The sequence below is a fragment of the Semicossyphus pulcher genome, unplaced genomic scaffold (genome assembly GCF_022749685.1).
Source record: "Semicossyphus pulcher isolate SPU_LCO1_2020_fin unplaced genomic scaffold, fSemPul1.0.p SCAF_5, whole genome shotgun sequence".
NCBI lineage: Eukaryota > Metazoa > Chordata > Actinopteri > Labriformes > Labridae > Semicossyphus > Semicossyphus pulcher.
The window spans coordinates 17489593-17517558 of NW_027211726.1; the positions used below are offsets into that span (position 1 = coordinate 17489593).

Below are 27966 nucleotides of genomic sequence, written 5' to 3' on the forward strand. Positions count from 1 at the left end.
GAGGACTTCATGAACTGTATTCATAATGGTTTCTCATTATCCAGAGGAAATGCAGGACACCATAGGGTCACTCCATTGTTATCTATAACAGTTGCTTATTAAACCAAACATGTTCTGTTTTATAATTGTATCATAAAAAGTATCTCCTCCTAATACTGCACTGCTACTAAAAGGTTTTAGCACATGGTTGTTTGTAAGGTATAGCATTTACACCGAATCGATACAAGACGGAACTTAACACTTAATAACTGTGTGTAGCACTTAAGGTACATGACACTCCCGCAGAAAACACACTCAGGATGAAGTCTGTTTTCCCAAAGAACGAGCATCCCATTACAACATGACTGTTGGTGACAAATCCCAAAGTAATATTTGTAGTGTTCAATATCATTATTGATCCTGTCTGTCTTCAGAGCTCCTTCATATTGCAATGAAAACCGACCTTGTAGATTCAGTGTCTGTGTGCACTGTCTCAGCTGAATAAGGCCTTCCTCCATGCATCACACATCACCCCCAGCCCTGTGGACCAGATGTAGATTCATCAACAACGTGTCAGAGTTATTGGATTAGATTTGGGGGCAATTTTGTACTATAGTGTGTGTGTGTTTGTGTTCTGACACAGCTGCTGTTTGTGTGTGTTGTACTATACATATGCTCTTGTGCTCTAAATGACAGACTGCTGGCCCCACAGCCTGATCTTTTTTCCCCACCATGAAACATGCTGCACTTCCACCCGGGCGATCTGAAGTCTTTACCGAGTCAATCACACGACCATGTGCTCTGAATCCCCTTGTAAATGTCCTCTTCCCGGCCTGGTTTGCAGAGCAGGCAATTCCGTCTTCTGACACTAATGTGTCTGTTGTTATGGATTGAGACTATCTGACTTCATATTGCCAAACCCTTTCAGCCACTGGCTCGCCACTCAGATCCCACGTACAGCTACTGATGAGATGGAAATAGTGATGAAAATACTGAACATGCAATACAGCTGGGTCTATGCCCAAGTGTGATGTAGCCAAATGATGGGAAAAGGCCTCACAAACAAGAGATACATTTGTTCCTAATGGCTGTATCGACTGAAGTTCAGTTCCAGGGTAATGAGCGGAAGAGCTTAGAGGTCACAAAATCACACTACAAATGGCACTAAGTGTAATAACTCAACTGTGTGGAGACAGCAATGCAGTCAAATATTGATTATATATAACATACCATTTCACATCATACACACTCCTCGCTCTTCTTTCTATTTAATCCAACATGTGCTCATATTTGCAATTGAATTAATGGCGTGCTGTTCTTTATTTTCAGGACAACGATGTGAGAATCATCATCGGCCAGTTTGACGAGAACCTGGCCTCCAAAGTCTTCTGCTGCGTGAGTCCCCACTCTGCACACGTCACACTGTATCACCCTAATCTTCAAGTCATTCAACCCCTCTCTTCCTCTCCCTCTCCCAGGCATATAATCTGAACATGTACGGCAGTAAATACCAGTGGATTATCCCCGGCTGGTACCAGGGCAACTGGTGGGAGCAGGCCAACAGCACCAACTGCACCACCAAGAAGCTGCTCACGGCCATGGAGGGATACATCAGCGTGGACTTTGAGCCGCTCAGCGCTCGGCAGATCAAGGGCATCTCCGGCAGGGTGAGTGACACCTGCTGCCGTGCTTTAGCAGACTTTAATGTTGTTAATAACTAATCCAGAGTGTCATGAGAGGCTTAATTAAAACAAGTGAGTGATTACAGGTCTAGTGAGGTTAATCACCCACTTCGACTTCATCAAACTTCATTTTGATGTTATTTTAGAAAGAATGAATGGTAGAAAGATGTGGTCAGGATGTGCAGCCTGAGGTAAATACAGTTTGATGGGAAGATTTTGGTTTCATTTTTTAGATCCGAGCTTGAAAGTTTTGTACTTTTCATTGATTTTGACGTTTCAGTAGCTGTATATATCTGTTGAAAGTGTCCCTTTAATCCTGTTACAAAGACTCTGTGGAGACATGAGAGAAGTTTCTCCACACAAACAAATCTTAGATGCATGTTTTTAAACCGGAGATCTCACCTAAAATCAATCATGTCTTTTTTACACAGCACAACCCAGAGCTGGAGCATTGATCCCAAAATAGCATTTCCAGTAACTTCGTATCTCAAACTGTGCGCGAAAAGAATCCCTCCTCCTTGGACAAAGTTACACTGATAAAAGTGTATTTGATGCAAACGAACATTGATGCACTTTTCCCAGAAAAAACATTTTCTTCATCCTCTTCTTCCTCTCTTTCAGACCCCTAAGGAGTACGAGAGGGAGTACAGCCGAGAGCTTCAGCAGAAAGGTGTGGAGTCCAGCAAGTTTCACGGCTTTGCCTACGACGGGATCTGGGTCATCGCCAAAACCTTGACTCGAGTGATGGAGCTGCTCAGAGTGAAGCAGCGGCAGAACACCTACCACAACTTCACTGTGGATGACCGGGAGGTTGGAAAAATGGTGCTGGACGTCATGAATGAGACCAACTTCTTTGGAGTCACAGTAAGTTATGAAGCAGAGTGCAATTGCTTTTTTAAATGATATGAACAATTGTCCTCACTTCACTAATAAAAGGATGTCTCTCCTAAATCCCAAATACCTCACATTTAAATGAACATACCGGCAAAGTTTAGTTCCCCTGATCCGGCTTTCAAAGAACTACTTGAATTCACATAATTGAACATTTCCTTTAAAATAGGTAAGCTAGGGGGGAACTTGTTGCTGATATTTACTGATGTTAAGAGAGCCGCCAAAAGTGTTGGAGTGTGTAGTGCATAAGGAACTGTTACAGTACACATACAGATACAAACATGGTGTCAGGCAACACAATCAAAACACCTAAATTATTTGTCCTGAATCACTGTCAGTTTTAGTTTATACCAGAGTTTGCGTGGATCGTATAGTTTGGTATATATGTAGACAGATATTTTACTAGATTTTCTTCGAGTTTTAATATACTGAACTTGTTATAATAATGACAATAACACTCTCAATCAATTCCTCATGCCAAAATTACACAGAAAAATGGGGTCATGCCTCTGTATGATGTGGAATTCAAAAGTTAAGTCGATTTAAAATTTTGGCCGCAAAGATGGCCGCCAAACGGACCCTTGGGACAATATGTCGAGTTGGAAACATGAACATTTGTTTACTAGACACCTTGAGGATTACAAAAGGTTAGAAAAATATATCAATGGGGTGCATGGGAGCCCCACCTTTCTACTGCACTAAAAATATGTAAATGTCTGTGCATGTACACTCTGTGATAGTGTTTTGATTCTCAAAAAAATATGAGTCGATTTTACCTTTTAGTTTGCACAAAATGCATTCATGTTTTTACTGATATTGGCATATGTTATTATGCTCAGACTGCACAAAAAGTAGTGCTATGATGTTGGCTGTTACAGGGATTAAAAAATGTAAATCCTACAGTTTTAACTGCATAAAAAATCTTTATTCTGTGAAAGTTTTACGAGAATAATATTTTTTTAAAACCCTAATCATATCACTAGATTTTTTGCCAGTACAGGGTCCTGGTTACGTATGTACTGTAATGTTTGATGTTTGTGGAGCTGGAAAAGACATAGACAACATAAACAGGCATTAATTAGAGAGAAGGTTATTTAGCCATCCTCTCTGTATGAAGCCTGAAGTGATGTCATTCAATGCTGCGACTCACTTCAGTGCACACAGGATTGATCCTGGTGGCTATACTAACTACAACTACGCGAGTGTGCGTGTGTGTGTGTGTGTGTGTGTGTGTGTGTGTGTGCGCTCTTAGAGGATATTTCCTATTCCATTTGTAAAGGCCACTCCATTATTAGAGGACACAATGCAGCCCCCAGACTAGACAGCCAGTAGGCATGCAGGGCCTTACAGTACAGCAGAATATTATTGATGTTTTTAACATATTCTTAGCAGTGTTTACAAAAACATTGAAATTTGGAAATAAGAAGGTTAAGAAATAATGAAAGGGTCAGAGACGTCTTCCAGAATGTTCCAGATTTGTGTTATTGTGACGTCCTTTTGGGTTACCATCCCGCAGGGTTTGTAGGTGTTGCACCACTATAGCAAATCCTTCAGGTCGTCAAACTTCACCCCACTCTTCTCACATCTTTTTGCACCAAATTAAGTCTTTCCTCAGAATCAGAATCCTGGAATATTGAAAACCATCGCATTTACTTTTTCCTCCTAACTAGGATAAAAAGATCAATTGAAGACAGCAGCTTTGCAAAAATAATTGAATGCATCTCAAAGATCTGTCAGCTATTATATTTGTCCTTTTACGGTGTTAGATGAAATGAGATCAAAAGTGTTCCCAGTATGTAGCACACGCTCTGCACATAGAAACTCCCACCCACACACGACGATCAAAGACATAGGAAAGCAATTTCCCCTCCACACTGCATACATCATTTATGCTATTTTTGTATTCAGATTTCAGACGCAGCTCTTACACAACTCGATGTGCTTGTGACTTGCATTAGAAAGACTTCTCCTGGGTTTCCCTTAACATGAATCCATGTGCAAGCACTGGTGAAATGGCAAATTCAGACTGTTTAAATGTCAGGATTAAACCCTGGCTTGAGCCTCGTGCCTTTCCTGATGTCACGATTTTACGCTGTGGTGTTGTTTGCTGTGTACACACGCACACATGCACACACACGCGTCTCTTGGGACCAAAAGCGTGACCATTGTGCTCTGATCGCGGTCGTGCTTCTGAATGTGTAGCGGAGGCAGCTGCAGCAGCGGGAGAGTGATCATGGAGGGCTCGGGAGTATTGATCTTTTTGCTGTCAGGGCCACAGAGAAGAAGTCTGACGTTAGCTGGGAGCGACTTTGAGGGCATGGAGAGCGCAGATAGCTGCGAGAACCACAGGATGATGTAGACTGAAAGTCACCTGGGAAATAGGCACAACAGCTTGTGATAGGAGATGACACGTGTGGGTATCGGTTTGTTTTGCTGTTTTTTATCTGTGGTCGGTGGTCTTTGTGCTGGGAAATGTGTCCTCTGGGTAACAGTGAGTAGCACAGCCTGTGGCTTCACGGTCAAGTCATACAGACACTGAGTGGAAGCAGCGAGGGCGGGTTGTGTGCATATGTTTTTCTTTGTTAGTGCGTGCATATACGTGTGTGTCACATTTTCATTCAAACCCTGAAAACCCCGCAGGACCTCACACCTGCAGCCCACAGACCGACATCTCATTTGACCCCGGCCCTCCTGTCACTGACAGCGTTCTCACCTCCGCAGACAAAGTGATCGACAGCCGCCTCCATTGTTTCACCTCAGAAAGACACATTCACACACACACACACACGCACAGGCCTGGACTCAGTGATTGCTCCATCAGCCACTATTGTGACTCGGGTCTGCACGTCCTTTGAATACGAGACAAGGGACACCTGTCTGGGTCAGCACACTCCAGTGAGGTTGCCTCAGCTACAGAGACAGAAACTCTACAGCGGCTTCTTTTATTTTCGGTCAAAGGAGGTTAATTTAATCTCTGAAGCAGAGACATTTTTTTCCAATTAAGAATGTCAGAGTCAGTGCCTTTGAATATGTTTGATATTCTTTGCATATCCTGCAAAGCGTGTACACACTTGGGAGAACAAATTGGGCACCGTTAAACTAACTGCACGCTGTTTCGATAAGGTTTGTGATAGCTCCACTTTAGCTCATGTAAAGGGCAATGCTAATGCACGCTTAGCATAATGGGGCTACTCTAAAAAAACAGGAGACATACACTTACAGCCATAACAGGTTCAAGTCTAGTGCCGCCTTTTTTTAACCCACATCGTCTGACCCTCAAATGAAAGTAATACCTAACAAGCTGAGCTGAGGTGTCCTACTTTCACATCAGGTATAATTACACAGCATATTGTTGGAAAGAGCAGCATGTGACGACAGGAACTTGTTACTGTTGACAGGTCAGAATGACACTGTGGTGTGAAATTGGCATCAGAGGATCTGTTGTAAAGGCAGCGCTCGGGAGCGGCTCCTTCTGCTGGCACGAGCGCATCGTCGGGGGAACATGCGTGCTCGCGTGTACATTAGCAAAATGTGACAACATGTTAAGTGCAGACGCATCGACATGCTTTCCACGCACACGCTCAGACAAACATCAAAGATGCCACACAAAGAGTGCGATTCAAACAGAGGGGTGGGATCCTGCTCCGCAACTTCAAAGCTTCAAATCTTTTTGAGGCAAAATTGGCTCTGCAGCTTCCTTCCACACATTTCCCCCTCAGCTGTCGTTTAATCAGCCCATGCAAATGCTCTCTATCTATCTATCTATCTGTCTATCTTTCTATCTATCTGTCTATCTGTCTATCTGTCTGTCTGTCTGTCTATCTGTCTCACCTTTGTTAGCCTGTCCGTAATACGTAAACCCAGTTAAATGTGTAATTAAGGAGCTCGGTAAGCAGATGGCGGAGCTGAATTAATTGAACAGTCTTGCTAGATGAAGAGGGAGAGCGAGATAAAGAGACAGAGGGACGGAGAAAATAGAACAAGAGAGACAGAAAGAATGAGAACAGGGGAGAGATAAAGCGACAGAAGCCAAATTGATTTGAATATGTCGTCCGATATTACCACAAAGTTGAATTGCTTCTGTCTACCCGGGCTGCGTTTGCCAGACGCTCCCTGGACTCAAATTGCTTATGTTGCTCCTGTGGAGTTTGAATCAGAAACTTTGGAGTGTCATTTTAGGCTGCTGTCTCCGCCACATTCACTGCCTACTTTCTGTTGCTGAGACCCACTTAAAGAATTGCCTTTTAAAGGCTATAAAAAGTGCATTTGCACCAGCGCTATGCGAGCAAACGCTGTTAAACCGGGCAGCCGTGCCGATCTGATCTTGTTCCAAGGATATTAGCAAATGAATTGGCTCTAAGATAATTTTGTTTACCTCTATAAACAGATCAATTTTGGGCACTTCTAATCAAATGAGATGCAGCATGTGCAGAAGGCGAGACTCGGCCCTTTCCCTGCCAGCGCTCCGGCATCAGAGGAGCACTGTGCATACATTTAATCGAACTGAGCTCCTATTCTTTTGTGCTGATGTCAGTGTTACTGCTCCTCCTGCATTGTGTTTGCAGAGTAAGATGTTTTATAAGTTTGAATATCTAAAGTTTGTGTTTACATGTTGCATGTTTTTTTCTTTCTTTTCAGGGACAAGTCATGTTTCGGAATGGAGAGAGGATGGGCACGATCAAATTCAACCAGTTTCAAGGTATGTGTGAAAACACATTTAACATCTACTCAATCTATTTTAAATAGAAACCCTCCTTTTTAAAGCATCAGAAACAAAAGCCATATTGATGCATCTTCTGTACTGGCTTCACTCAGCCTGCTACACCCACCTCCAGCACTCCACTCTTGTTCTTGACCCTACTCCCTCTCTCTGAGCGGGACTAACAATCCCAACTACAGCATGTCTGCAGCGGTTTGAGAACATTTCCAGGATTACCAGTGTTTTTTAAAAGCAACTCACTATTTTTTTCTCAAGTCAGAAGGCTGCCAAAGCAGAAATACCAGTGCCTAGAATGGCTCCTGACCAGTAAGGCATAGTGAAGCCTGCAGCAGTCGCAAACAGAGGGAAAGGCTGAAGGATTTGACGGTTCTGAAGTCACAAGCTTTGTACTGACATTTATCTCATTAGCTGTTTTTCTACACAGCATCGTCGTTATTCGCGTGACTGTAAGGGTTGTTTGTCAGGAAAAAACATAAACACTGAATCATTTTTCGTTTTCCTGGTGAGAAAAGTCCCCACAATCCTCTCTGTTTGTGTGGGTGCTGGTTAGGAGAGCTCTGCTTTCTGTGCTAAATCTCCTCTTGTTGTAAGAGCATGTTTGTCTGGTCGGTCAAAGTTTGCACTTAAACACGAGCCTCAGTGCGCTCTGTCCTCACAGCATATGAGGTTGTTTTTGAGCCTGCAGGCTCTGCTGAGGGCAGAATAACCCAGAGATTGCATCTCCATGCGGGGGATTCCCAGCTTCCAGGCTCCCCAGACTGTATGTAGCTCTCTGCATGGTGCTGCTCAGTCCGCTCTGCCTAAACATCTTATCTCCCCTACTGCAGAGGGGCTGCATCCCTCTGGCTGCTTACATCACACTCTCTCTCTCTCTCTGTGTGAGTGTGTGTGTGAGGGATACAGGGCAGTATGTGTGTGCCTCGGTTGCTGTATGCTAATGCTGCTACAGCCCAGGCTCAGTGGGAAAGACAAAAAGGAAGACCCCACATGATTATAAAGACTATTACAGAGTATTCTGTGTTCATTTCTCTTTCTCTCCTCCCTTATCTCTCTCTTCTCTTTCATTTGTTTACCTTCTTTACGGCCCTCTTATCCCCCAGATTATTGATTTAATATTGTCATCCTTTAATCCTCTCTCTTCTTTTCTTTTTGTTTTATTGAAGGCTTTTGTGTTCTATATTCTTCCTCACGCACACACCCGCACACACGCTACGAACAAACAATTTTTCCTTGTTTTTGTTTGTTTGTTCTTGTTTTTGTAATAAGTGCGAGGATTTTCGAACCAATAATATTTGCTTTGACCTTTGACCCTTGTCTGTTATTACTTCATATCATATTTTCATGACTCTTGTGGTATTTTAGTCTTTGGTGATGTTTGTATTGATTTTTGTGTGGTGTGATATTATATTAGTGTTTTATTGGTGGATGTCTGGTTTGGGTCAAATGTCCACATTAAGGTCGCTGGTTTAGCTCAGCTGGTGGAGCAGGCGCCCACGTACAGAGGCTACAGTCCTTGACGCACTGATTGCGGGCACGACGCCTGGTCTGCTGATCATTAGGTGCATCCCCTCCTCCCTCCTCCCCACACTTCCTGTCTCGCTTCAGCTTTCTTATTGAATAAAGGCAAAAATAGTGTACGATGTTTGCAGTTAATAGATGAAGTGATCAGGCATCTCTTCTGCACTAAAAGGAAATAATAAACGACGGACATTTCAATCAGAAGAGACCAGTAAATGAAGTAAGGAAGAACATGTATTTCACCATGATGATGTTGTAATGAATCATGGTCAGGAGTCTTTGGTGCTTGGTGATCGAAGGGTGTCGGCCCTGAGCAGCAGCAAGATATCCCACCATGGACACTGGTGGTGGAGGTGCTGGCTGATGAGATGATAAAGACTGGGCGGTGATGGGGAGGTGGCGGGTCACGCATAAGGACGGCAAGAATGAACTGGAACAATATGACCTGCAGAGAATGAGGAGGAGCACAAACAGGGATGGAGAACCCTCACCAAACACTGAATGCTAAGAGGCTGATCACACACAGAGGGATGTAGGTGCTAGCCATGTAGATTCATAGCCAAACACTGTCTGACACACCTTCCTCTGCTATCTCTCCCCATCTTCTTCCAGCTTTATTACATCTCCTCCCTCCCTCCTTAACCTTCACTCTATCACTTCCTCCTCACTTGTCAGGGACCGTGCATTTGTCACCCTTCTGACACACGAGCGAGCCTGAGCTGGATGAAGAGGAGAGGAGGGACAGCCCCGGCTTGAATATTTCAAAAGGCACTGATCCTCGACATGACCCTATCATCCGTCCTCAGCCTCTGATCCTCCATTTTACCCTGTCAGGCGTTCTCAGTCAGAGGCCTCAATGGCTCTTGTTCCCACCGTCTCTCGTGAGGATAAGAAATAGATGCCAGCAGAGGTCTTGATCGCGGCCGTCGTCCCTCTGAGCACAGATTTTAAATCAACACACTGCAGGCGCGTTAGATAAGGAAACTTAACCTTTGTCGTTCTGTAAGGAGCATGTATATATCAGTGAGGTGAGGTGTGATGTGTGTAGGTAAGAAGGTTGAGATGTTTCTGATCTGTAGAGATAAACGTTCGGATTTACTATCTACACCACCGCTCAAGTAAGAATTAATTTCCTGCTTTTTATCTTCTTAAGCGGGAATCTGAACAAGCAGACGCCTCACAGCTGTCAGTTTACCTCCAGGCAGTCGTCTTCTTACGGCCCTTTCAACTTGAAGAAGAATATCACTAAACTGTACCACCAGTGCTTTTAAATGAAGCGGCCTTTATTTCCATGTTAGACTTCAACAAATATATCACATGAGAGAAAATAAAATGACCTTGAAATATACTAAATCACATTTACACTGCTACAAATAAGGGCTTCGGCGTGATGAAAGTGATGATGCAAATGAGGTCAGGCAATCACAACTCCTCTCCAAAGACAAGTCACCTCCGCTTGAGCACATCGGTAAAATATGTGCCTTTTTTTTTGTTGTCAAGTGGAACAGGTTTGAGAATTATCACACTAAGAGGAACATTATTCACAGGACTAACCAGTGATGACTACTTACATTTTATGTTGATTTTTTTACCTCTCCTCCGCTACATGTCAGCTGGACATTTATTGTCCTTTACATTACACTACATGTGTTTTATAGATGTTGTTACTGTGCATAATAGGATATTAAAACCTCATTAAAATCTGTCGTCATACAGTAAATAGACCTGCGGCCTTGTGCCTACAACCAAATCACAGCAGTGCTCATATTCAGTAACAACACGACCTCGGGTCCGTTATTGCTTTTATATAAAACGTTATACAAGCAGCAAATAATAGTAGAAAGTAACTGTCAAAAACAGATAATTTTTTGCTCCACCAACTCAACTAGTTCCACCTGCACTCTTGCTACTTAATTTGTGTCCACAGCTACTTTCTATTATGTACACTTATCTGTATGTTTTAACTCATCGTCAGCCAGTGAAATAAGAGTCTGCTGTGTGATTCAGAGGTACCAGCTTCATCACGGTCTGCTGTAATGTTAATTAACAGTATTGAGAACACCTGGCTGAGGCGGAGTGATACACAGAGTGAAAAGTCCCTGTGATGTTGTTCTCTATATCAGCACTCATGGAATACCTCCTGTCCAATCAGCTTACTTGGTCGGAACTAACTGTTGTATATAACATCACTGACATTTTTTTGGTTGTAGTACTTTAGTAAGCATTTGTATGTATATATTAACAATGGCTTTTAGCCCTAAACACATGCATTCTTACTGAACATGTCGCCTTTTAAAAACTGCAAACAAAAACACACTTAACTAATAACTTACAATTTATAAAAAGTCAAAGATTACATTGTAGTTTTTATATGTTTTTAAAAAATTAACTGCTTGTTCATTTGGGACTATTTATCTACAGTGCTTATCCTGTTCAGGGTCGCGTGGGGAGCCTATCCCAGCTGTCATTGGGCAGAGAGGCGGGGCTACACCCTGGACTGATCACCATTCAATCACAGGGCTTACAGAGAACCTTTCACGCTCACACTCACACCTACGGGTCATTTAGAGTCATCAATGAACCTAACAATCATGTCTTTGGACTGTGGGAGGAAGCTGGAGTACCTGGAGAACATGCAATCTGGGGATTCGAACCAGGAGCTCTCTAGCTGTGGGGAGACTGCACTAACCGCTGCACCGGCGTGCAGCCCATGTCAGGAAATATGTGTTGAAATTTGTCTCATCTCGCTTTAATTCCCCAATGAACTGACATTCATCAAAGCTACTAATCAAACAAAAAGGCATGAGATGTCGTTGGCCAGGCTGAGCGACAGGTTGAGTTTAACCATCCTGCCGCAGCCATCACTATTCCCGGAGAGCTGGGATAGTGTTTTAGCATCTCAAAGGAAGAGTGCTGATAAACAAACTCTGCTGCTGTTTGGACCCTTACAAAGGACATGGTCAAGGAAAACAGTGTTATTGATCCTCCGTTGTTTCCTTATTCTGTATGCACATAAAATTCACTCTTCTAAAATCGTCGAACATGACCCGTCCTACATTTTCAACACTGATGCTGATGCCTTGATGCCAGAATTGGAGATCAAATGAGGTGATTCATGGAGCATAGCAGAGTGGGGAGCGTGACGCCCTGTGATGCTGCAATAGCCGATGTTATCTGTCATTTTCCCAGTCAAGGACAATGCTGCTGAGGAGTTCAATGGGCCTGTAAGAGTGATAACAGGGAGAGATTTGTGCGTGTGCACAGGGAGAAATTGCAGGTTGTTTGTAGTGCTTACAAAAAAAGAATCAGAATAATCTTCTTCTTCTCCCGTCCCTGGTGTATACTCTAAGTGAGTAATCTTCATGGGTGAAGCAGAGAAGGCCCAGGTTTGTCTGACAAGGTCATGCTTCCTCCAATATTACACCTGAGGGACTCGTCTGTTTCTAAAAGAGAAAACACTCAATCCTGAAATAGCTGTGTTGGAGCAGAGACTGTTTGTTCAGGCTGGGTGTACTGTCGAATACAATCCATTAACTGTTTCTTGGAGTCGATATATAGCTTCTGTGATATCGGCTCTTCATCGCTCTTAAGGTTTCCTTGAGGAAAAATAAACCGATAATTGAGACTGCAGAAAACACGAGAACCATTTCCTTGCCATATGAAAGCTACTAAAGGCAAACCCTACAAGCTAATCTCACTGAGTGCCTTAAAATAATATGTGTGGGATATGTTGTTTTATTGCTAATGGGCTTTGAAGGATCCTGTGATTTAAAGGTCTTCATGAGGTTGTACCGCTGTACCAAACTGTGCAGCTGAAAGCCCGATCCTTCTCCTCTCTTTCCAATTAGTGTTGAATTGGATTTACTTGTTCTCTAACAGAAGCCTTTGTTACATTTCCTCTTAATATGGATCACTGGTGCTGCATTTTTTAACACCCTTCAAGCCCATTTGTTTTAGTGATTCCTTATTTTAGAGCTACGTTGCATCATTTAGTGAAATCACAATGAATGTTTTACATGACTTACTGAGAGTCAAGCAAGGAAACTCAGGTGAGCCAGTTGTTGGGCTGGCAGCCTTAACATCATACATGCGGCAACATCTGTCTGCTGGTTGGTCAATCCACAAATCCAATCCAGACTAATTCTGCTGGACGGATTGCCACAATCTTGGACATACTTTCATGTCGTCTAAGTACTTTAATGATCCCCAGACTTTTGATTTTGTACCTCTATGAGCAGCGGTGCAACATGTCAGCTCTGGGCCCCAATGCAAGGCGTTAAGCGGGCCCTGTCAGTCACAGTGCATCATAATGTTCTGCCTGCTCGTCAATCTGCGATGTGCCTCCCCTTTGCCTCTACCCCGCCCTTAAGTACAGATTGCTCAGTTAAAATAACAGCCTCACATAACATTTAGTTTGAATATATTTGAAAGAATGACATCAACATACGTCATGAATATTAATGACTGTTTCATATACCTGTTTCTGTGCATTTACATCTTCAGCACCTCGGACAGCGCCTGAAAGCTCAGCGGTGCTGTCCTCAAGGTTGTTTTTCATTATGACAAGTCAATAAAGCAGGTTAAGTGCATAGATTAGCCATCAGTGGCCCTGTGCGCTGCTCACCAGCAGCTTGCTCTCTCTCAAAATATTACTATCAGATGTGACATATCGTAATCGTCAGAAACGAATGAAAGAAGTGCAAAAAAGTGTAAAAAATGCAGTTTTAAAACAGTAAACTACATGAGCCATTAAAAACGTGACGGTGTGCCCACACAGTGAGGACAATGTTCATCTCTGGGCATAAACAATATAAACACAAAGCTCAAGTGTTTAGGTTCATGGCTATAAACACATGATAATTAGTTTTACGTACATCAAAGGCACATTCTCCGGGCTTTTAGCTTTGCAAAGTCGTTTATTAAGTCCTTTAAATCCAGTTGGATGATGATGAAGTGACTGTCAATATCATGTTGCTCCATCATCAGCTCAAAATGAAAATTATTCATCAACAAAAACCTGTAAAATAAATGAAATTCCGATCAGCCTCAGCTGTGCTCGTGTGAAGTCCTCATTGCTTATGTTAGCATGCTAACCTGCTTAACCTAGGTTGTGGACATGTTAGAGATTATACCAGCTAAACATCAACATGTCGTCATTTGTCATTGTTAGCACGTTAGCATACTGAAGTTTATATTTATCACACAGCTCTTTTATCTCCCACATGATCAGTAGCTGACTATTTTATTTTTAACGTCTACATATGTTTGTGTTTTTTTCCCACAGAGGGCCAGGAAGTGAAGGTGGGAGAGTACAACGCAATTGCCGACGTGCTGGACCTCATCAACAACTCCATCAGGTTCCAAGGTATGACGAATACTGAATATATATGTGTGTATGTGCCTGCATGCGTGTGTCACTGAAACAGGCATCCTGATGCATCCGGTGTGTGTTTATATATACGTTAAAGGCCCATCACTTGGCACTGCAGCACTCTCCTCTCTCATTCACTTGAACCCAAACTCCCTCCAGCACACACACACACACACACTCAGACACACTCAGACACAAGCATCACCCTGCATAGGGACTCGCCACTCTCCTTTACCGCTCTGAACTGTCCTCTCTCTCTCTAAATTATTCACCGGTCCATTTTTCACCCTTTGCGTGTTTGCTTGTGTTGACACACTTTGTAATTTGTTCGATTCCCCCGGCTCTTCTCCACTTCGCCACCCTCCCCGCTCTTCCTCATCGTCTCCTCTTTGCCCCACATAAAGAAAGCCTAGAACAGTACCATCTAAGAAGCTTGTTTCCACATCTCTGACCACAGTAAGTGGAGATGTGTAAGATGATGCCACAGCGATCGATTGGCACACTGGCAGGAGAAAAATAGAGCAAAAGATAAGAAAGTGCAGTGTCTAACCACAATAACTTGACTGCGGTGCATAGAGAGACATGCACTCAGCTGAGGGAAACTGTGGACCGGGAAATGGGTCTCAAATAACTGGATGTCTGGTGCAGTGTCACTATTTTTGTGTGGCTGAAGAGAAATAGATTTGAAAGAGGCAGGTCTTATGTTGTCAAAGTGAAGAGAGAAACCTCTCTGGAGGAAGTGAAAATGTCCCAGAAAACACAGTTGTTCAAACACTAGATCAGAAAATATACCATGAATGCAGCACATGAGAGAGCGACATATGTTTGAGACATTCCTCTTCCTCTCAGGCGTGGAGCCTCCCAAGGACCGTACGTTTGTGCGCCTGCAGCGGCGCCACATCAACGTGCCGCTCTACAGCATCCTGTCCACCATCACCATCCTGGGCATGCTCATGGCAGGAGCCTTCCTGTTCTTCAACATCAAGAACCGCAACCACAGGTCAGTATTGATGAAGCACCGCTGTGTGAGTAGAAGGATGGGGAAGGGATTAGATGAAGGCTAGCTGGTGAAGGTGAACTATATAAACATAAGGTGGAAAGTAAATGAGGGGCTGGTGTGCAGGGAGAAGGAAGCCAGGGATGAATGAAAGCCAGGAATAAATCAGAGTGGACTGAATCATTCTTTATTCTTTGCTGTTTCATACCAAAATATCACGCCTGATTCTGTTTTATTCTATTCTAATTTAATCTTTTATAATCTTCTGTTTCATTCCAGACTAATCAAGATGTCCAGTCCCTACATGAACAACCTGATCATCCTCGGAGGCCTGCTCTCCTACGCCTCCATCTTCCTGTTTGGCCTGGACGGAGGGTTTGTCTCTGACAAAGAGTTTGAGACCCTCTGCACTGTGAGTTACTTTTCACTGATGCATCAAACCCTGTTCACATTTGGTATCAACATGTGGTTTTCGTGATCGGATCACAAGTGGACAGCCTTAACCGCAGGTGTGAACACACCCAGGACGGGTTGAAGATGCATCCAGATCCGATCACTTAGGCCACATACGGAGGTGGTCTGGGACGCAGTTATCCACATAGGTCCGGCAGTGTGTACTCACATGTGTCCTGGGCCACATTAAGCACCGCCCACTCTCCCCAAATCCACGGCAACGATCACGTGGAAACGCGTAGCGTACTCGTGTTTTATTCCTGCCTGATTTAACATTTCTCCGCTGTGTCTCTATTTCTGTTGTCACTGCATGCATGTGTAAATGTAGTTTATGAATGAGAGCAGAGTGTGCACAGAAATAGAGTAGGAGTTGGGGTTGGATGCATGTCATATTGAGATGTAATAGCTCTTTGAACCTGCTCATTGGCCAAAAAAAACTAGTTGCTGATGTTAATAATTGATAGAGTTTATCATGGCATTAGACAGCTGTGAGACAAGTCATGACCAAGAGTTTCTAGAATGAGACAAGACCAAGAAAATCCACCTTACCATAAGAGCCGAGAAAGAAAGTAAATGAACATTCCTCTTTATGGCAATTTAGGGATTTCCCTGCACTTTTGGTCTTGACATAAAATTCTAGTCCTTTTTGTCTGAGACCAAGAGAGGTAATGATACGATCCATGTTGCAACAAGTCCAAGGTCTTAAAGACTTCTCTTGAGTTCTACAATACGATTAGATAGGGTTGGAACAAAATATCGATACAGAGACATATCGTAGTCCTGACTCGTGCAGTACAATCATCGATAGGCTGGCGTCAAATATTGATATTTTAATTTACAAATACAGTATACGGCGCTCTAAACAGCTTTCCCTGCGAGTTTGACTCACCGCATCACTACTTCATCACTCCTCGCGGTGGCGCGTATGACACGAATGAGGATAATGAACGGAAATTAATTGGTTGAAGGAGAAGTTGACAGCAGGATAAAAGTTCATCTCAGTTTGTGTCAAATTCTGTGAACATTAAACCTGCAATTTAACATTAAACCTGCAATTTAAAATGTAAATTAGGATCCATAATGGTTAATTTAGCTATTTTCTTACTTTATATATAAATGTATAACAAGCTAAAATATGGCGTGAACAGCTGGAGCACTAATCACATGCACTATGTGACCCTCTGTAAGTTACACCTGATTGAATCTCTCTCCAGCTCTCTCACTAGCATGAAGCACATTAAGTGTCTCCCCCCAGGTAGCATTACTGTGTGACTATGTAGATGCTGGATTAATTAAAGAGTTTTGATTACAGTGATAACCGGTTTCCACTGAGATAGCGCCCTCCCAGACACACAGGCACACACTCACACAGCAGTGAGTAATGCGAGGCAGGGCACGTCTCGAGCTGCCACCACCTGGCTGAAACAAAGCCCGTCACTTCAGACGAGCCTCTACGGCAGAGGAGCGCAGAGGTTGATGCATTCACTGACAATCAATACGTGCTGGTTTCCCAGATAATAGATGGTGTAATTGTTTTTTTTTTTTACTCCGGCCTCGTCTGACTTTATTGCTTTTTGGATTTGGTTTGTATAGAGAGCTAGTTTTAAATGTGTGTGCGGTGCACAAAAACAAACAGCAGCAGTCGAACAAACACAGAATAAAGACGCATTCTGTTGCTATTTTAGTTTTTTATCATCTATATTCAAATTCTCAGCTTCTAAAAACACATCCGCAGTGTCCTTTGTGCCGAAGCTGTAAGAGGTCTTCTTTGTGTCTCTCATTAAGATGAAATGCTTTGACAGCTTCCAACAGTCCACGACGTTCTCCCACAAGTCAACACTTTGAGATCAAGACGAAATCTGACAGCTTCTTATTTTTAGATCGCTATTTTGAATGAACTTCTGCAGGAAAATGCAAATACCTGTCAGATCAGATGCTGTTTTAAGCCTTGATCACAAGTTTAAGCCCTGACACCGTTATGTGTGCTGCTGTTGTTCTTATAGGTCCGGACATGGATCCTCATCGTTGGATACACAACGGCTTTCGGCGCCATGTTCGCCAAGACCTGGAGGGTGCACGCCATCTTCAAGAATGTGAAGATGAAGAAGAAGGTATTAATACATGTCACATACTTTATAATGTTTATAACAAAGGTATATGAGAGGGACTCTGAGTGATTCAAATGTAAGCGAAATCCCCTTTAACTGATACATTTTTTGTTCTATGACGCACATGCTACAAAGATCAGTGCTTTTTCCCCCTTCCTTGTGAATACCCATGAAAGGAGCAGTTCTCCCCTGGAAAAAGCCGCTGTCAGTCAAAGCTGGTGTTCTCTGTAATCGATAGAAGCAATGGTATTTGAAATTGGCGCCCTAGCTGTGGAGAAAGTTGTACAAACAGCTTGTGGTTTCGCCCATTCTACATTCCTACAACATCCAGCGTGCATTGCGCCCCTCCCTCTAAAAGGAACAGCCCAGCGAGAGAAGCTAGAGTGAAATGCTACCGTTTCGCTGCAGGCAACGGCTCAGAGCGGTACAGAATCTAAAATACGCCGAGAATATACAGGTGGATCTTCTAAAAAATCTTCAGCTCTGCAGTCTGCATTTCAAACCTGACGATTTTAACGAGACATGACATCGGAGGCGGGCGTCCTAGATTGAGGGAGTGTAGTTTAGGGAGCTCCCTGGCCTCCGTCAGATGACGTAAAATGCATCATCTAGCATCCTCCAAAGGCACAGAGCGACGTTGCATTTTTTTCCTACCATAATGGCATTAGCTCCCCATGATAGCATAGGACTGATGTTGAAAATCGCCGAACTGGCCCTTTAAAGGCAGGAACACATGATCTTTTCTTGGAAAACCTGTATCAAAGCGTGTACATCTGCCGGATATGATGACTACCAGTCCATAAAAAAAGAAACATCTCCAGTAAAACGTGTAAACTGACAGCCTCATCCAGGAAGCGTCACATGCCTTTTGAATGCCAAACACTGGTGCGTGGGTGCTCGTGCTTTTTAACAAACACGCTGAAAGACTGGCAGCCGCTGGCACCTGCTTTTACAATCTCCTCTGTGAAAAAAAGACAAATGAGAAAACACAAATGGCTTTTTAAACACCTGACACAATCTGTTTCACTGGCCCAGTTACATAAAGTGGAAAGCCGGGCGGGCTCACTGAGTGTTGTAACTGTGCTTGGCCCTTCCTGTATTTATAGATGTCGCTCTCCCCCCTCTCTTTGTCTCCCTCTCTCTCTTTCTCACCCTCTTGCATATTGGAGGAAGTGTGGGTGGCCTGCCAGAGACAGAGAGAGAGAGAGCAGGAAGAGAGGGATGGATCAAAGAGTTGGAGAGGTTGGAGGGGTGTGGGGGAAGCGGTGGCAGAAGGGGAGAGGGTGGGGAGACAGAAGGAGGAAGGCAAAGCAGGGCAGAGAAAAAGGGACAAGACAAACAGTGTGGCACAAACGGCGAAGAAAGTAGGTTGGGCGCTGTGAAAAGAAAGCTGGAAAAGAGGGCAAAGAAAGAAGAAGATGAAGAGAATCTAGATTACGGGTTAGAAAACAGAGAGCTGCTTCAGTTTCTAAGATCATCACACGTTTTTACAGCTGGTTCCAAATGACTGACACTGACCTGGCATTAAATTCATTGTCTTTTTCAGAGTAATAATTTCAGGAAAACAGAACACTTTAGCCACTCAGCGCTCCGCAGCTTTGCCCTGACCCTGTGTAGCCGATTATCTCTGCTACTTTCCCTTGCTAACAGAGAAAAAACAATGTTTCTTCAGAGGCAGTATTCACCCCTCCTGCATATTTCAGCTCCTAAACCTCAGGATGTTTCTCTCACACATCGCACTGCAGGTGCATCGGCTGCTGTAGAGGAATAGTTGCTCTTGGTGCCCTAAAATCTGTCAACCGCCGTCATGGGAGGGACAAGCAAGTGTTAGCCATCGTTTCTCCAAACAGTGGGGCTGTTCCTGCATCCCTCCCCCAGCGTTCCCTCTTCTTTTCCGAACACTTTGCGAGCAGAGATTGTAAATCAGGGGTGTGTTCGATCAGGGTGCCACTCTGCGGGCTGCGGTCGGCACTCCTTCACTTCTTAAAGAGCTCAGAGCCACAGACAGTGCGTGCGTGCGTGTGGGTGTAGAGGGGCGCTGTCAATCAATGTCCGCCCCCGAATACACACAAACACACACACACACCACTGACACAAAACACACACACAAAAAATCATCCCTTACAGAACGTCCCCCACCCCCAGGCCTCTGTAGCAGCAAGATGTCTGCCTATGCTGATAATCTACTGAGCACTCCTCAGTGACATATTGGTAAACACCAATGACTGTATATAAAGATGGACGACACGTCTCCATCTGCTCTCATTGTACAAAATTGAAGTCAAAATACCTCCCCTGACGGGCGTTGCCATCTTCCGCTGGTGACGTCATTTGGAACCAGAGCTGCGCTGTAGAGAGCGGCGGGTGGAGCCGCCGTAGCCACTTCCGCTAACCAAAACACAGTTAAAGGAGCAATTTGCCCCTGGAAAAAGCAGTACAGTATCTGAAATACGACGAGAATATACCAGTGGATCGTTTAAAAAATCTTCAGGTCTGCAGTCTGCATTTCAAACCTGACGATTTTGAACAAGACATGACATCGGAGGCGGGCGTCCTAGATTGAGGAAGTGTAGTAACCGAGCTCCCTGGCCTCCGCCAGATGACTCGTTTTACGCAGTCTGGCAGAGGTTTTCCAGGGCCCATTGAAGAAGCCGATAGCGTCCTCCAAAGGCACAGAGCCAAATTGCATTTTTTTCCTACCATAATAGCATTAACTTTCCATAATAGCATAATAGGACTGAGGTGGAAAATCAGTGAACTGGCCCTTTAACTTACCAGAAAAAGAAGGCGAGGATCCCGCATGTCGGCGTGTTTAACAGCAGAGCAGCTTCTTGTGTTGGTCTGAAGCAGACGTTCACAGATATGGAAACGTCAATGACTGTAGTGATTGTTTTAGTTACGTCTCCTCTCGCCGTTCCTCCTCTACTCTGATAATCCAGAACAGATCGGCTGCAGTAGACGATTTGTCAACGGAGCTGTCAATCATCCATTTTACAGCATCAAATAACTAATTCGAACTAAACTTGTCAGAAAAATGAACACTTGGACATAAATCAGCATGATAACTAACTATAATGACAGGAACCGTGTTTGAGAAAAATATATTTGACCTGTATTTAGTTTGACTCATGTCCCATCTGTTAACATGATGGAGGAGGGCTTTATGACCTATACTGCAGCCAGTCAGCAGGGGGCGGTAGAGATGTTTTGGCTTCACTTTTAGGGAGCTGTCATGTTGTCCATCTTTTTATACAGTCTATTCTAGATACATGTGCATGCAAACACACAAAACAAACAGTCATGCATGGACTTAACTTAGTTATGCAGACTACAGAGACACATTTGTATTCTCAGTCATGTCTGGTCCATGTGCACATTCAATGTTTTCCTCAATCACATTCATCAGTACACAGAGACGCTATAATATATCTGATATTTAAGAGTGCCAATATTACTGGGGGAAGGAAACAGCACTAACACTTCAGGTAATTTAGAGTCATTACATAGTTTGTCTAACAGACTCCGTTGGCAGAGCTGCATATCACAGTAGCACAGAAGGTGGTGCAGAGCTATTTTTGTAATCTCCCTAAATTATCGCACATCTTGCATATATTTGCTACAGCTATTTACTTGTTAGGATATAGATTATAAGTTTTAAAAGCCAGATTTTATAGTTTTATGGTTGTCTGTCTCAGCTTCTAAAATTTTCCATCGGCTTTGAAGCTGCAGATTGATCCCCTCTGCTACTACCTTCCTCTAAACTGCCCGGGAACATCTCAATATTTGTCCCTCCTCTTGCCTTGCCTCTATTTGTTCAATGCTAACACCATCAAAAGACCCCCAGATCAAATAAAAACCCCAAAAAACAATTCCCTCATGCATCTCATCTTGAGCCCACCAGCGGATGGAGACCACTGTGCTGCATCTGGGCTATGTGATACTCTCCAAACACGGCCCAGCCTGTGTTCCCCTGACCTTTCCTTTGATGTGTCCTTCCAGCCAGTCAAACGCTATTAAAAATAAAGATCACAAACAGGCCACGGCTTTCATCCCTCTAAAGTTCACGGTACAAAAGAGGAGCTTTAGTGGTCGACACTGTGGGCTCACCGTTTGGTGGATCTTTTGCACATTTTCTGGCTGCAAAGAAACAAGATCACGGCCTGTCGGTGGCGTGAGGTTTTCTGTATCCTGGGCCAACAGAGTCCAATCTGCAAAAACAGTGTCTGTTCACAACACACACATCCCCATTTAGGACAGTTTTTCTTGTTTCCTATCCTTGTGGGTGGTCAATTTCAGCTAAATGCACTGTAATAAGTCCCTGATTGAATGGCTAGAATGAAACCAGCAGGACACATACTAACAGACAGCATTAACTGGTGCATGCTAACAGGCTAACACAAGCATATCATCCTCTCCTCCCCCTGCAGATCATAAAGGACCAGAAGCTGTTGATCATCGTCGGCGGGATGCTGCTGATCGACTTGTGCATCCTCATCACCTGGCAGATCGTCGACCCGCTTAAGAGGACTGTGGAGGAGTACAGCTTGGAGGTCAGCTTGCGTTTGATTGTGGTTTCATTTATGTAAGATGTGCCTCAGCTGGGAGACTCCCAGTGACACCAATTCTCGCTAAAGAATCACTTTAGGCAAAACAAAATGTCGGCCCTAGGCTGTAGCACGAGCATCTTTGTTGTGCTAGTTATTTTTGGGTCAGGATGTGAGCCATCGCCGCCTCCTGCGCTCATCCCATGGCCGGACATTTGCCAGCTTGGATGTGAGACATTGGCACGGCCTGCTGGAAAAGAGGCACTTGGCATCGCTTTGTCCTTGCTGGAGAGATGGCGCGGTGTGGAGTAGAAACGAACTCTTCTTCGCTGTGATTGGTTAGAGTCGACTTGGTTTGGGATTAGTGTAGCTGTGCACCAAATTGGCTAAAATGAGAATAGTGCAGCTTTGGCATTAGGGTTTGGTGCGTGTGATTTGGGTTGTGTGTGACATATTCGCACATAGCTGAGAGGCTTTAAGGGAATGCAGACTGTGAAAAGACAAGACACAGCAGCATATTTATTTTCTTACAGGATTTAGCTGCTTCGTTAAAGTGGCAGATTGAATGTGTTTCCATATTTCTGAAGTATAAAATATGCAGTATGTCTTTCTGTGTCCGACAGACTGCTCGGAGAGAGGTGGTTAAATGCTTGAATCAGGAGGATTTCATGCTGCATACATTAAAAAAAGCTTTGAGTCGGTTTTGTTTTGGAGGATAGCGGCTCAAGCCGGTAAATAGATGCTTCACTGTTCCACTGGTTAAACACAAGAGGCTGCCGCACTCATTTGTTCCTCAATCTAATAAGTTGTTGCAGAAAAAAGATGGGCTCGCGTTGAGCCGTGGGGCAGCTAATGCTGGGTAATGGTGTAATGGGTTATAGAGCTGGTGCAGGGAGGGATACTGTACGGCTGTGTCTGTGTTTTAAGATGAACTGGCAGAAGAGAAATGCAGATGTTTTCCATCTTTACTGTATATGTACAAGAGACTGGATGTGTACATTATGTAAAATCTATTTTTAGATTGCTTTATATTTTTCCCTTTATGCTCTGACAAATGACTAAATGGAACATGCGAGATGTTTCTTTACTGTTGCTGCTAACAACATACAAACAGGAGCAATTATTCCCCTGCAGCCCAGATTGAATCATTTGTCTTTGAAGACCACAGACCGTGGATTCTGCTAAGTGGAGCTTTTTCCCCTAATGACTTGTCTTTTAAGGCCCCTGTACTTCTGTTTGTCAGCCGCAGCACTGGTAACTGCCTCCCCAGTCTTTCTAAATTGATGCCATTGGTCGGATCCTCATTGACCCTTCGACTAAACAGAGGTTATCAGAAGGTCGCTGCACTGATGGTCGAACAGCGGACTTCTTTTCGATAGATTTTTATGTTTGCTTGCCTGTTGCCGAAGGTCCTGCGGGGGCGACGTGACACCGTCTCGCACCCTGTTTTGACTTTTTCATGTCTTCAATAAAATAAGCACTCTTCTAAGAGTTCTGGGAGCAGGTCAGCGTTTGTTTTCCCGCCTCAGTCCTTGATGAAAAGATTCCTGTGGGAGATCTCTGAGTAGAAGGGAGATGCATGTTATCTTTCCAGACTTATTTACATTCGTGTGCTCCTTTTGGCGTGCTCTGAAGGTGCACTTAGCGCATTTGTACAACTCTAGACAAAGCCGTATTTCCTTTGTGATGATAGCCACTTATATATTTAAGCCTGCCTAAAGGGTGTAGCAAAGCCTTGCTTAACATATTCATTTGTGAATGTTGTCAGCGTGTGCAGTGGGGTCCTCGCGGAGTATTTTCAGACTCTAAGCCCCCGGCCAGGGGAGTGTTGGTGTGAATATATTAAGCACTCAGTGTGGGAGTCTGCATCCCCCCTGGGGGTCGTGGATCTGCATGCCTGCGCTGAAGCAGAGGCTCCACATGTCTGCCCGGACCGCCAGATTTCCAGCACCAGCAGCAGCAGCAGCAGCAGTGGCCCCTGGGAGTTCAGCTTGGGGAAAGTCAGCCTGGAGCTCCTCGGCGCTCGTGGCCCGCAGGCTGGTCAGGTGGGACCAGCAACCAGAAGGCAAATACCCAGAAAGAGGGAGGGGAGGCTTGAAAACACAGTGTTTATATGGTGATATTTTATGGTGGAACAAATAAACATATGTCCCTTTAATCCGAGATGAGGCCTCTTTAAAACCTAAATTATCACATATATAAATGCAGCCTCCTTATTCTGCTGCACTGGCTCAGCAGGGGCTTTGATGCACAAGAACCCTGCAAAAACAAACACTGCTTTATATGGACGAAAAAGTTGACCTGACACTACCTTGGGTGCCTGTATGAGACGCAACAGGATACCTTGTGCTTCTCGACAAAGGGTCAGTATTTAATGACCTTGGATAACAAAGTGTTGGATTCAATTTAATTCAAAAGCCAAGGCAGCAAATTAGTTCAACTGTATTTTCTGGGTCATATTTAATTGTCTGTCTGCTACCTATAGCAACATGCCCCCGTCACCGTGCCCCCTCGTTTATTATTTCTTTAAACCAGTGCTATTTTTGGTCTCAGCACCATCCGAGGGGTGGGGAATGTGACTACGGTGGATGGCCTCCATAGGTCTCAGCAGCCGGAGTCACCAGCTCTGACTGACAAACAGTAATTGGCGTGAGGAGAAGGACCATTAGTTGCCCAGTTTCCTGTGAGCTCCCACATTATTCTAGGCCATCCCTCCCCTGTGACTCCCCGTTGTCTTTTTCATTTCTTCCTCCCTCTCTCTGTCTTTGTCGGAATCCCCCCCCCCCTCCTCCCGCCTCACACCTCACGCCCCCCACCCCCCCCTGCGGAGAATTGGGAGTAGCACTGACCTTGGGTTCACAGAGCTGTATCTACCTCGCTGTACCCAGGAGAACGCGGCACAACAACTTGGTGTTATTGAACTGTCACAGTGCTCGGTAGTCCATCACATTTGTTGTTTGAACCATCACACAGGAGGGTTTCCTTATTGACTCGGAGGCAACAAGGCCACTCGCACATTGTTTGCAGGGATGGGTCTGTAGCTGCTGCTTCAGGAATGATCATCAACGGCAGAGAATGTTCGGGAGAGAGAATACTGTATTGTTCTAAAGTGGGTACTCCTGCGTGTAAGCATTTCTATGCCCTTGTGGTCACAGAAATGGGTAAATTAAATACAGTAGGTGGATAGCTGTACAGTCAAACCAGGATTACCCAGTCTAAACATGGACAGAGTCCCCATCCTGCATCACCCACTGCTCTGAATCCAGCAAGCTAAGCTTAATGAGGCGCCATTAGCAAAACTAGGGCATCCCCCTTTGCATCCTTTATTAACATTAGCATGGAGATGAAACTGTGAAGAGGCTGACAATAGACCCTGGTGGAATGCTTCATAAAACAGGACTGATTTAATACCCTCCAAAATAAAAGTAAAGAAGGGCCAGAGATCATGCAGAGCCTTTGAGCCTACGAAATGAGAGTAGAGTGACCCCCGAGTCTTATTTTAATTACGCTTCGCGGATGATACGCCGGTTTCTGACCTTGACATCGTCCCCAAACTCTTTAAACCAAGCCTCTATGCTGCGCCTCTGTACATAAAACCAAACCTTATATGCTGAATTCAATAAAAATGGTGATAAGATTAAAGGCAGCTCAGCCAGGATGGTAATTACCACTTCCTCCCTTAATTCTTCACTCTGGTCCGATCCCTGAATCCAACAGCACAGGGAATATTCTGCATATCTGTGTCTCTCTTTCTCCCATGGAGCTTATAGAGAGAGGAATAACCGGCTGATCCGGAAACGTCTTGGGAATCCTGATGGAGACGCCGGGCTGCAGTGAGCAATTAGATCCATTTTGTGGCTCGTTAATAATTGAGCGTTTGTTAATGGCGTGAATGTTTCAGCAGCCGAGCGGACTGCTGCTTGGCGTCAGATTAATCTTTGCAGTTGTGACATATGTTGCAGTGTCAACGCGCACACACGTGTGTCAAAGCGTGAGCTGCACGGTTTGTTGACCTTGTTTGCGATTGTATGTGTGTTTTCATGCATGGATGCCTGTGTGTTTACGTACACATTAACGCCCTCTCTTGTCGTCCTTTGCATTGTCTCCTGCATAATGAAGGACAAACCGTCGAGAAAGCGTCATTAGCATTCTGGTGGATCCTGCCGCAGACCCCCTCTACTCCAGTCTGTCCTCTCGTCTCCTCTCCCCTCCCCTCCCCTCCCTCTGTCGTTTTTTTCCCGGCTTGGAAGCTGCTGCAAGCATCGGCAGGCGGGCTGCGAAAAAGAATATTGCAGTGTGGCATCACCATGGCAACGGGCATGGTTTCTGACATCCGTAACGCGGAGAGCGGCACTGTTGATCCGTGAGACAGAAATAGCAGGTTAGGGCACCCACTTTCAGACGGTGACACATGCAGAGACGATTTGAAACCTCCGTGAAGGAACACAAGCAGCAGCCTGAAACGTGTGTGTACACACACAGACTCATGCAGATCTGTGCAGAGATTTCCCTCCGCTTCCCTGACTCTGACGTCCACACCTGTCCGCAGTAAGGCAAGGAGAGAGGGAGAGGAGGGGGGAGAGTGTTATCCCGGTGCTTTGACAATGCACTCATCTATTCCCATTATCATATCGCTGCAGTATTGGCTTATTAAAGCTGAGATACAAGACGAAGATTCAGCATTCTCTTCTTCTCTGACTGCAGCTGGAGTCCTCTCACAGATCTAACACGATCCGCTAACCAACTCTCCGCCGCTCCCCCAGGTATAACGTTTTCCCACTTTCAATCCCCTCTCTTTTATTTATTGTGTTTTCTTTCCCTCGCTTTTTCAATTTGCTTACTTTGGAGCGTTCCCTCTCTCTCTCTTGCTCTCCACCTTGTGTCATCCATCCATTTCACTCCTGCTGTCCCCTCTGTGCGACATTTCTCCATCACAATCAGTTTAGCAGCCTCTTTTCTATTTGAACACCCGTTCTTATTTCATACTTTCTGCTCCCATCTCGCTCCATCCCTCTCCTCCATCGCTTTTCCTCATTTGGCCGGCTCGGCTCCTGGGAGCGACGTTGAAAATCGAAAAACAAGCTTGTGACAGCGGTACCGGTGTGTGAGACTCGGGCTGACCTCAAACTTATTTTTTACTCCTTTTCTTTCTCATTTCCTTCTCTCTTTTCTTTACCCTGGTGTTTCTTTCCCTCACTGTCCTGTTTGTCTATGTCCTTAGTTCAACCCTAGACTGGGTGTTGAGGGCTCCGTCCATGATGCTTATACATCAAAGTTTTTGATACGAGCATACATCAAATTCACAATGACCCCTTCACAAAGGCAAAGCTAATGTATTGCTTGTGTTACGTTTCTTCTTAAGCACAGCTCAACACTTCAACGCTGTACAACAACCCACCCCTTTAATCTCAGATGCTGGTATATCCCACAAGCACATGAATGCCTGTGTGCATCATAGACTGTATAAAAAGATGGACGACATGACAGCTCCCTAAAAGTGAAGCCAAACCCTCTCTATCGCCCCCTGCTGACTGGCTGCAGTATAGGTCCTAAAGCCCGCCGCCTCCATGTTAACAGATGGGACATGAGTCAAACTATAAAAACAAAATACACGCCAAATAAATGTTTCTCAAACATGGTTTCTGTCATTATTGTTATTTCTTATCATGCTGATTTATGTCCAAGTTTATTTTTAATTAGTTA

At 44.4% G+C, this 27966-nt stretch overlaps 1 protein-coding gene across 1 annotated transcript in view; it reads left to right on the forward strand.

Annotated features, from left to right (window-relative positions):
* The window catches only part of gabbr2 (gamma-aminobutyric acid (GABA) B receptor, 2), a 182141-nt gene that overhangs the window by 104079 nt on the left and 50096 nt on the right, over window positions 1-27966 (forward strand). The window contains exons 5-13 of the mRNA XM_069680996.1: window positions 1309-1374; window positions 1458-1646; window positions 2283-2525; window positions 7191-7251; window positions 14075-14155; window positions 15011-15161; window positions 15438-15570; window positions 17615-17722; window positions 22147-22269. Coding sequence (XP_069537097.1) covers window positions 1309-1374; window positions 1458-1646; window positions 2283-2525; window positions 7191-7251; window positions 14075-14155; window positions 15011-15161; window positions 15438-15570; window positions 17615-17722; window positions 22147-22269 — 1155 coding nt within the window. The remainder of the gene's footprint in view (window positions 1-1308; window positions 1375-1457; window positions 1647-2282; window positions 2526-7190; window positions 7252-14074; window positions 14156-15010; window positions 15162-15437; window positions 15571-17614; window positions 17723-22146; window positions 22270-27966) is intronic.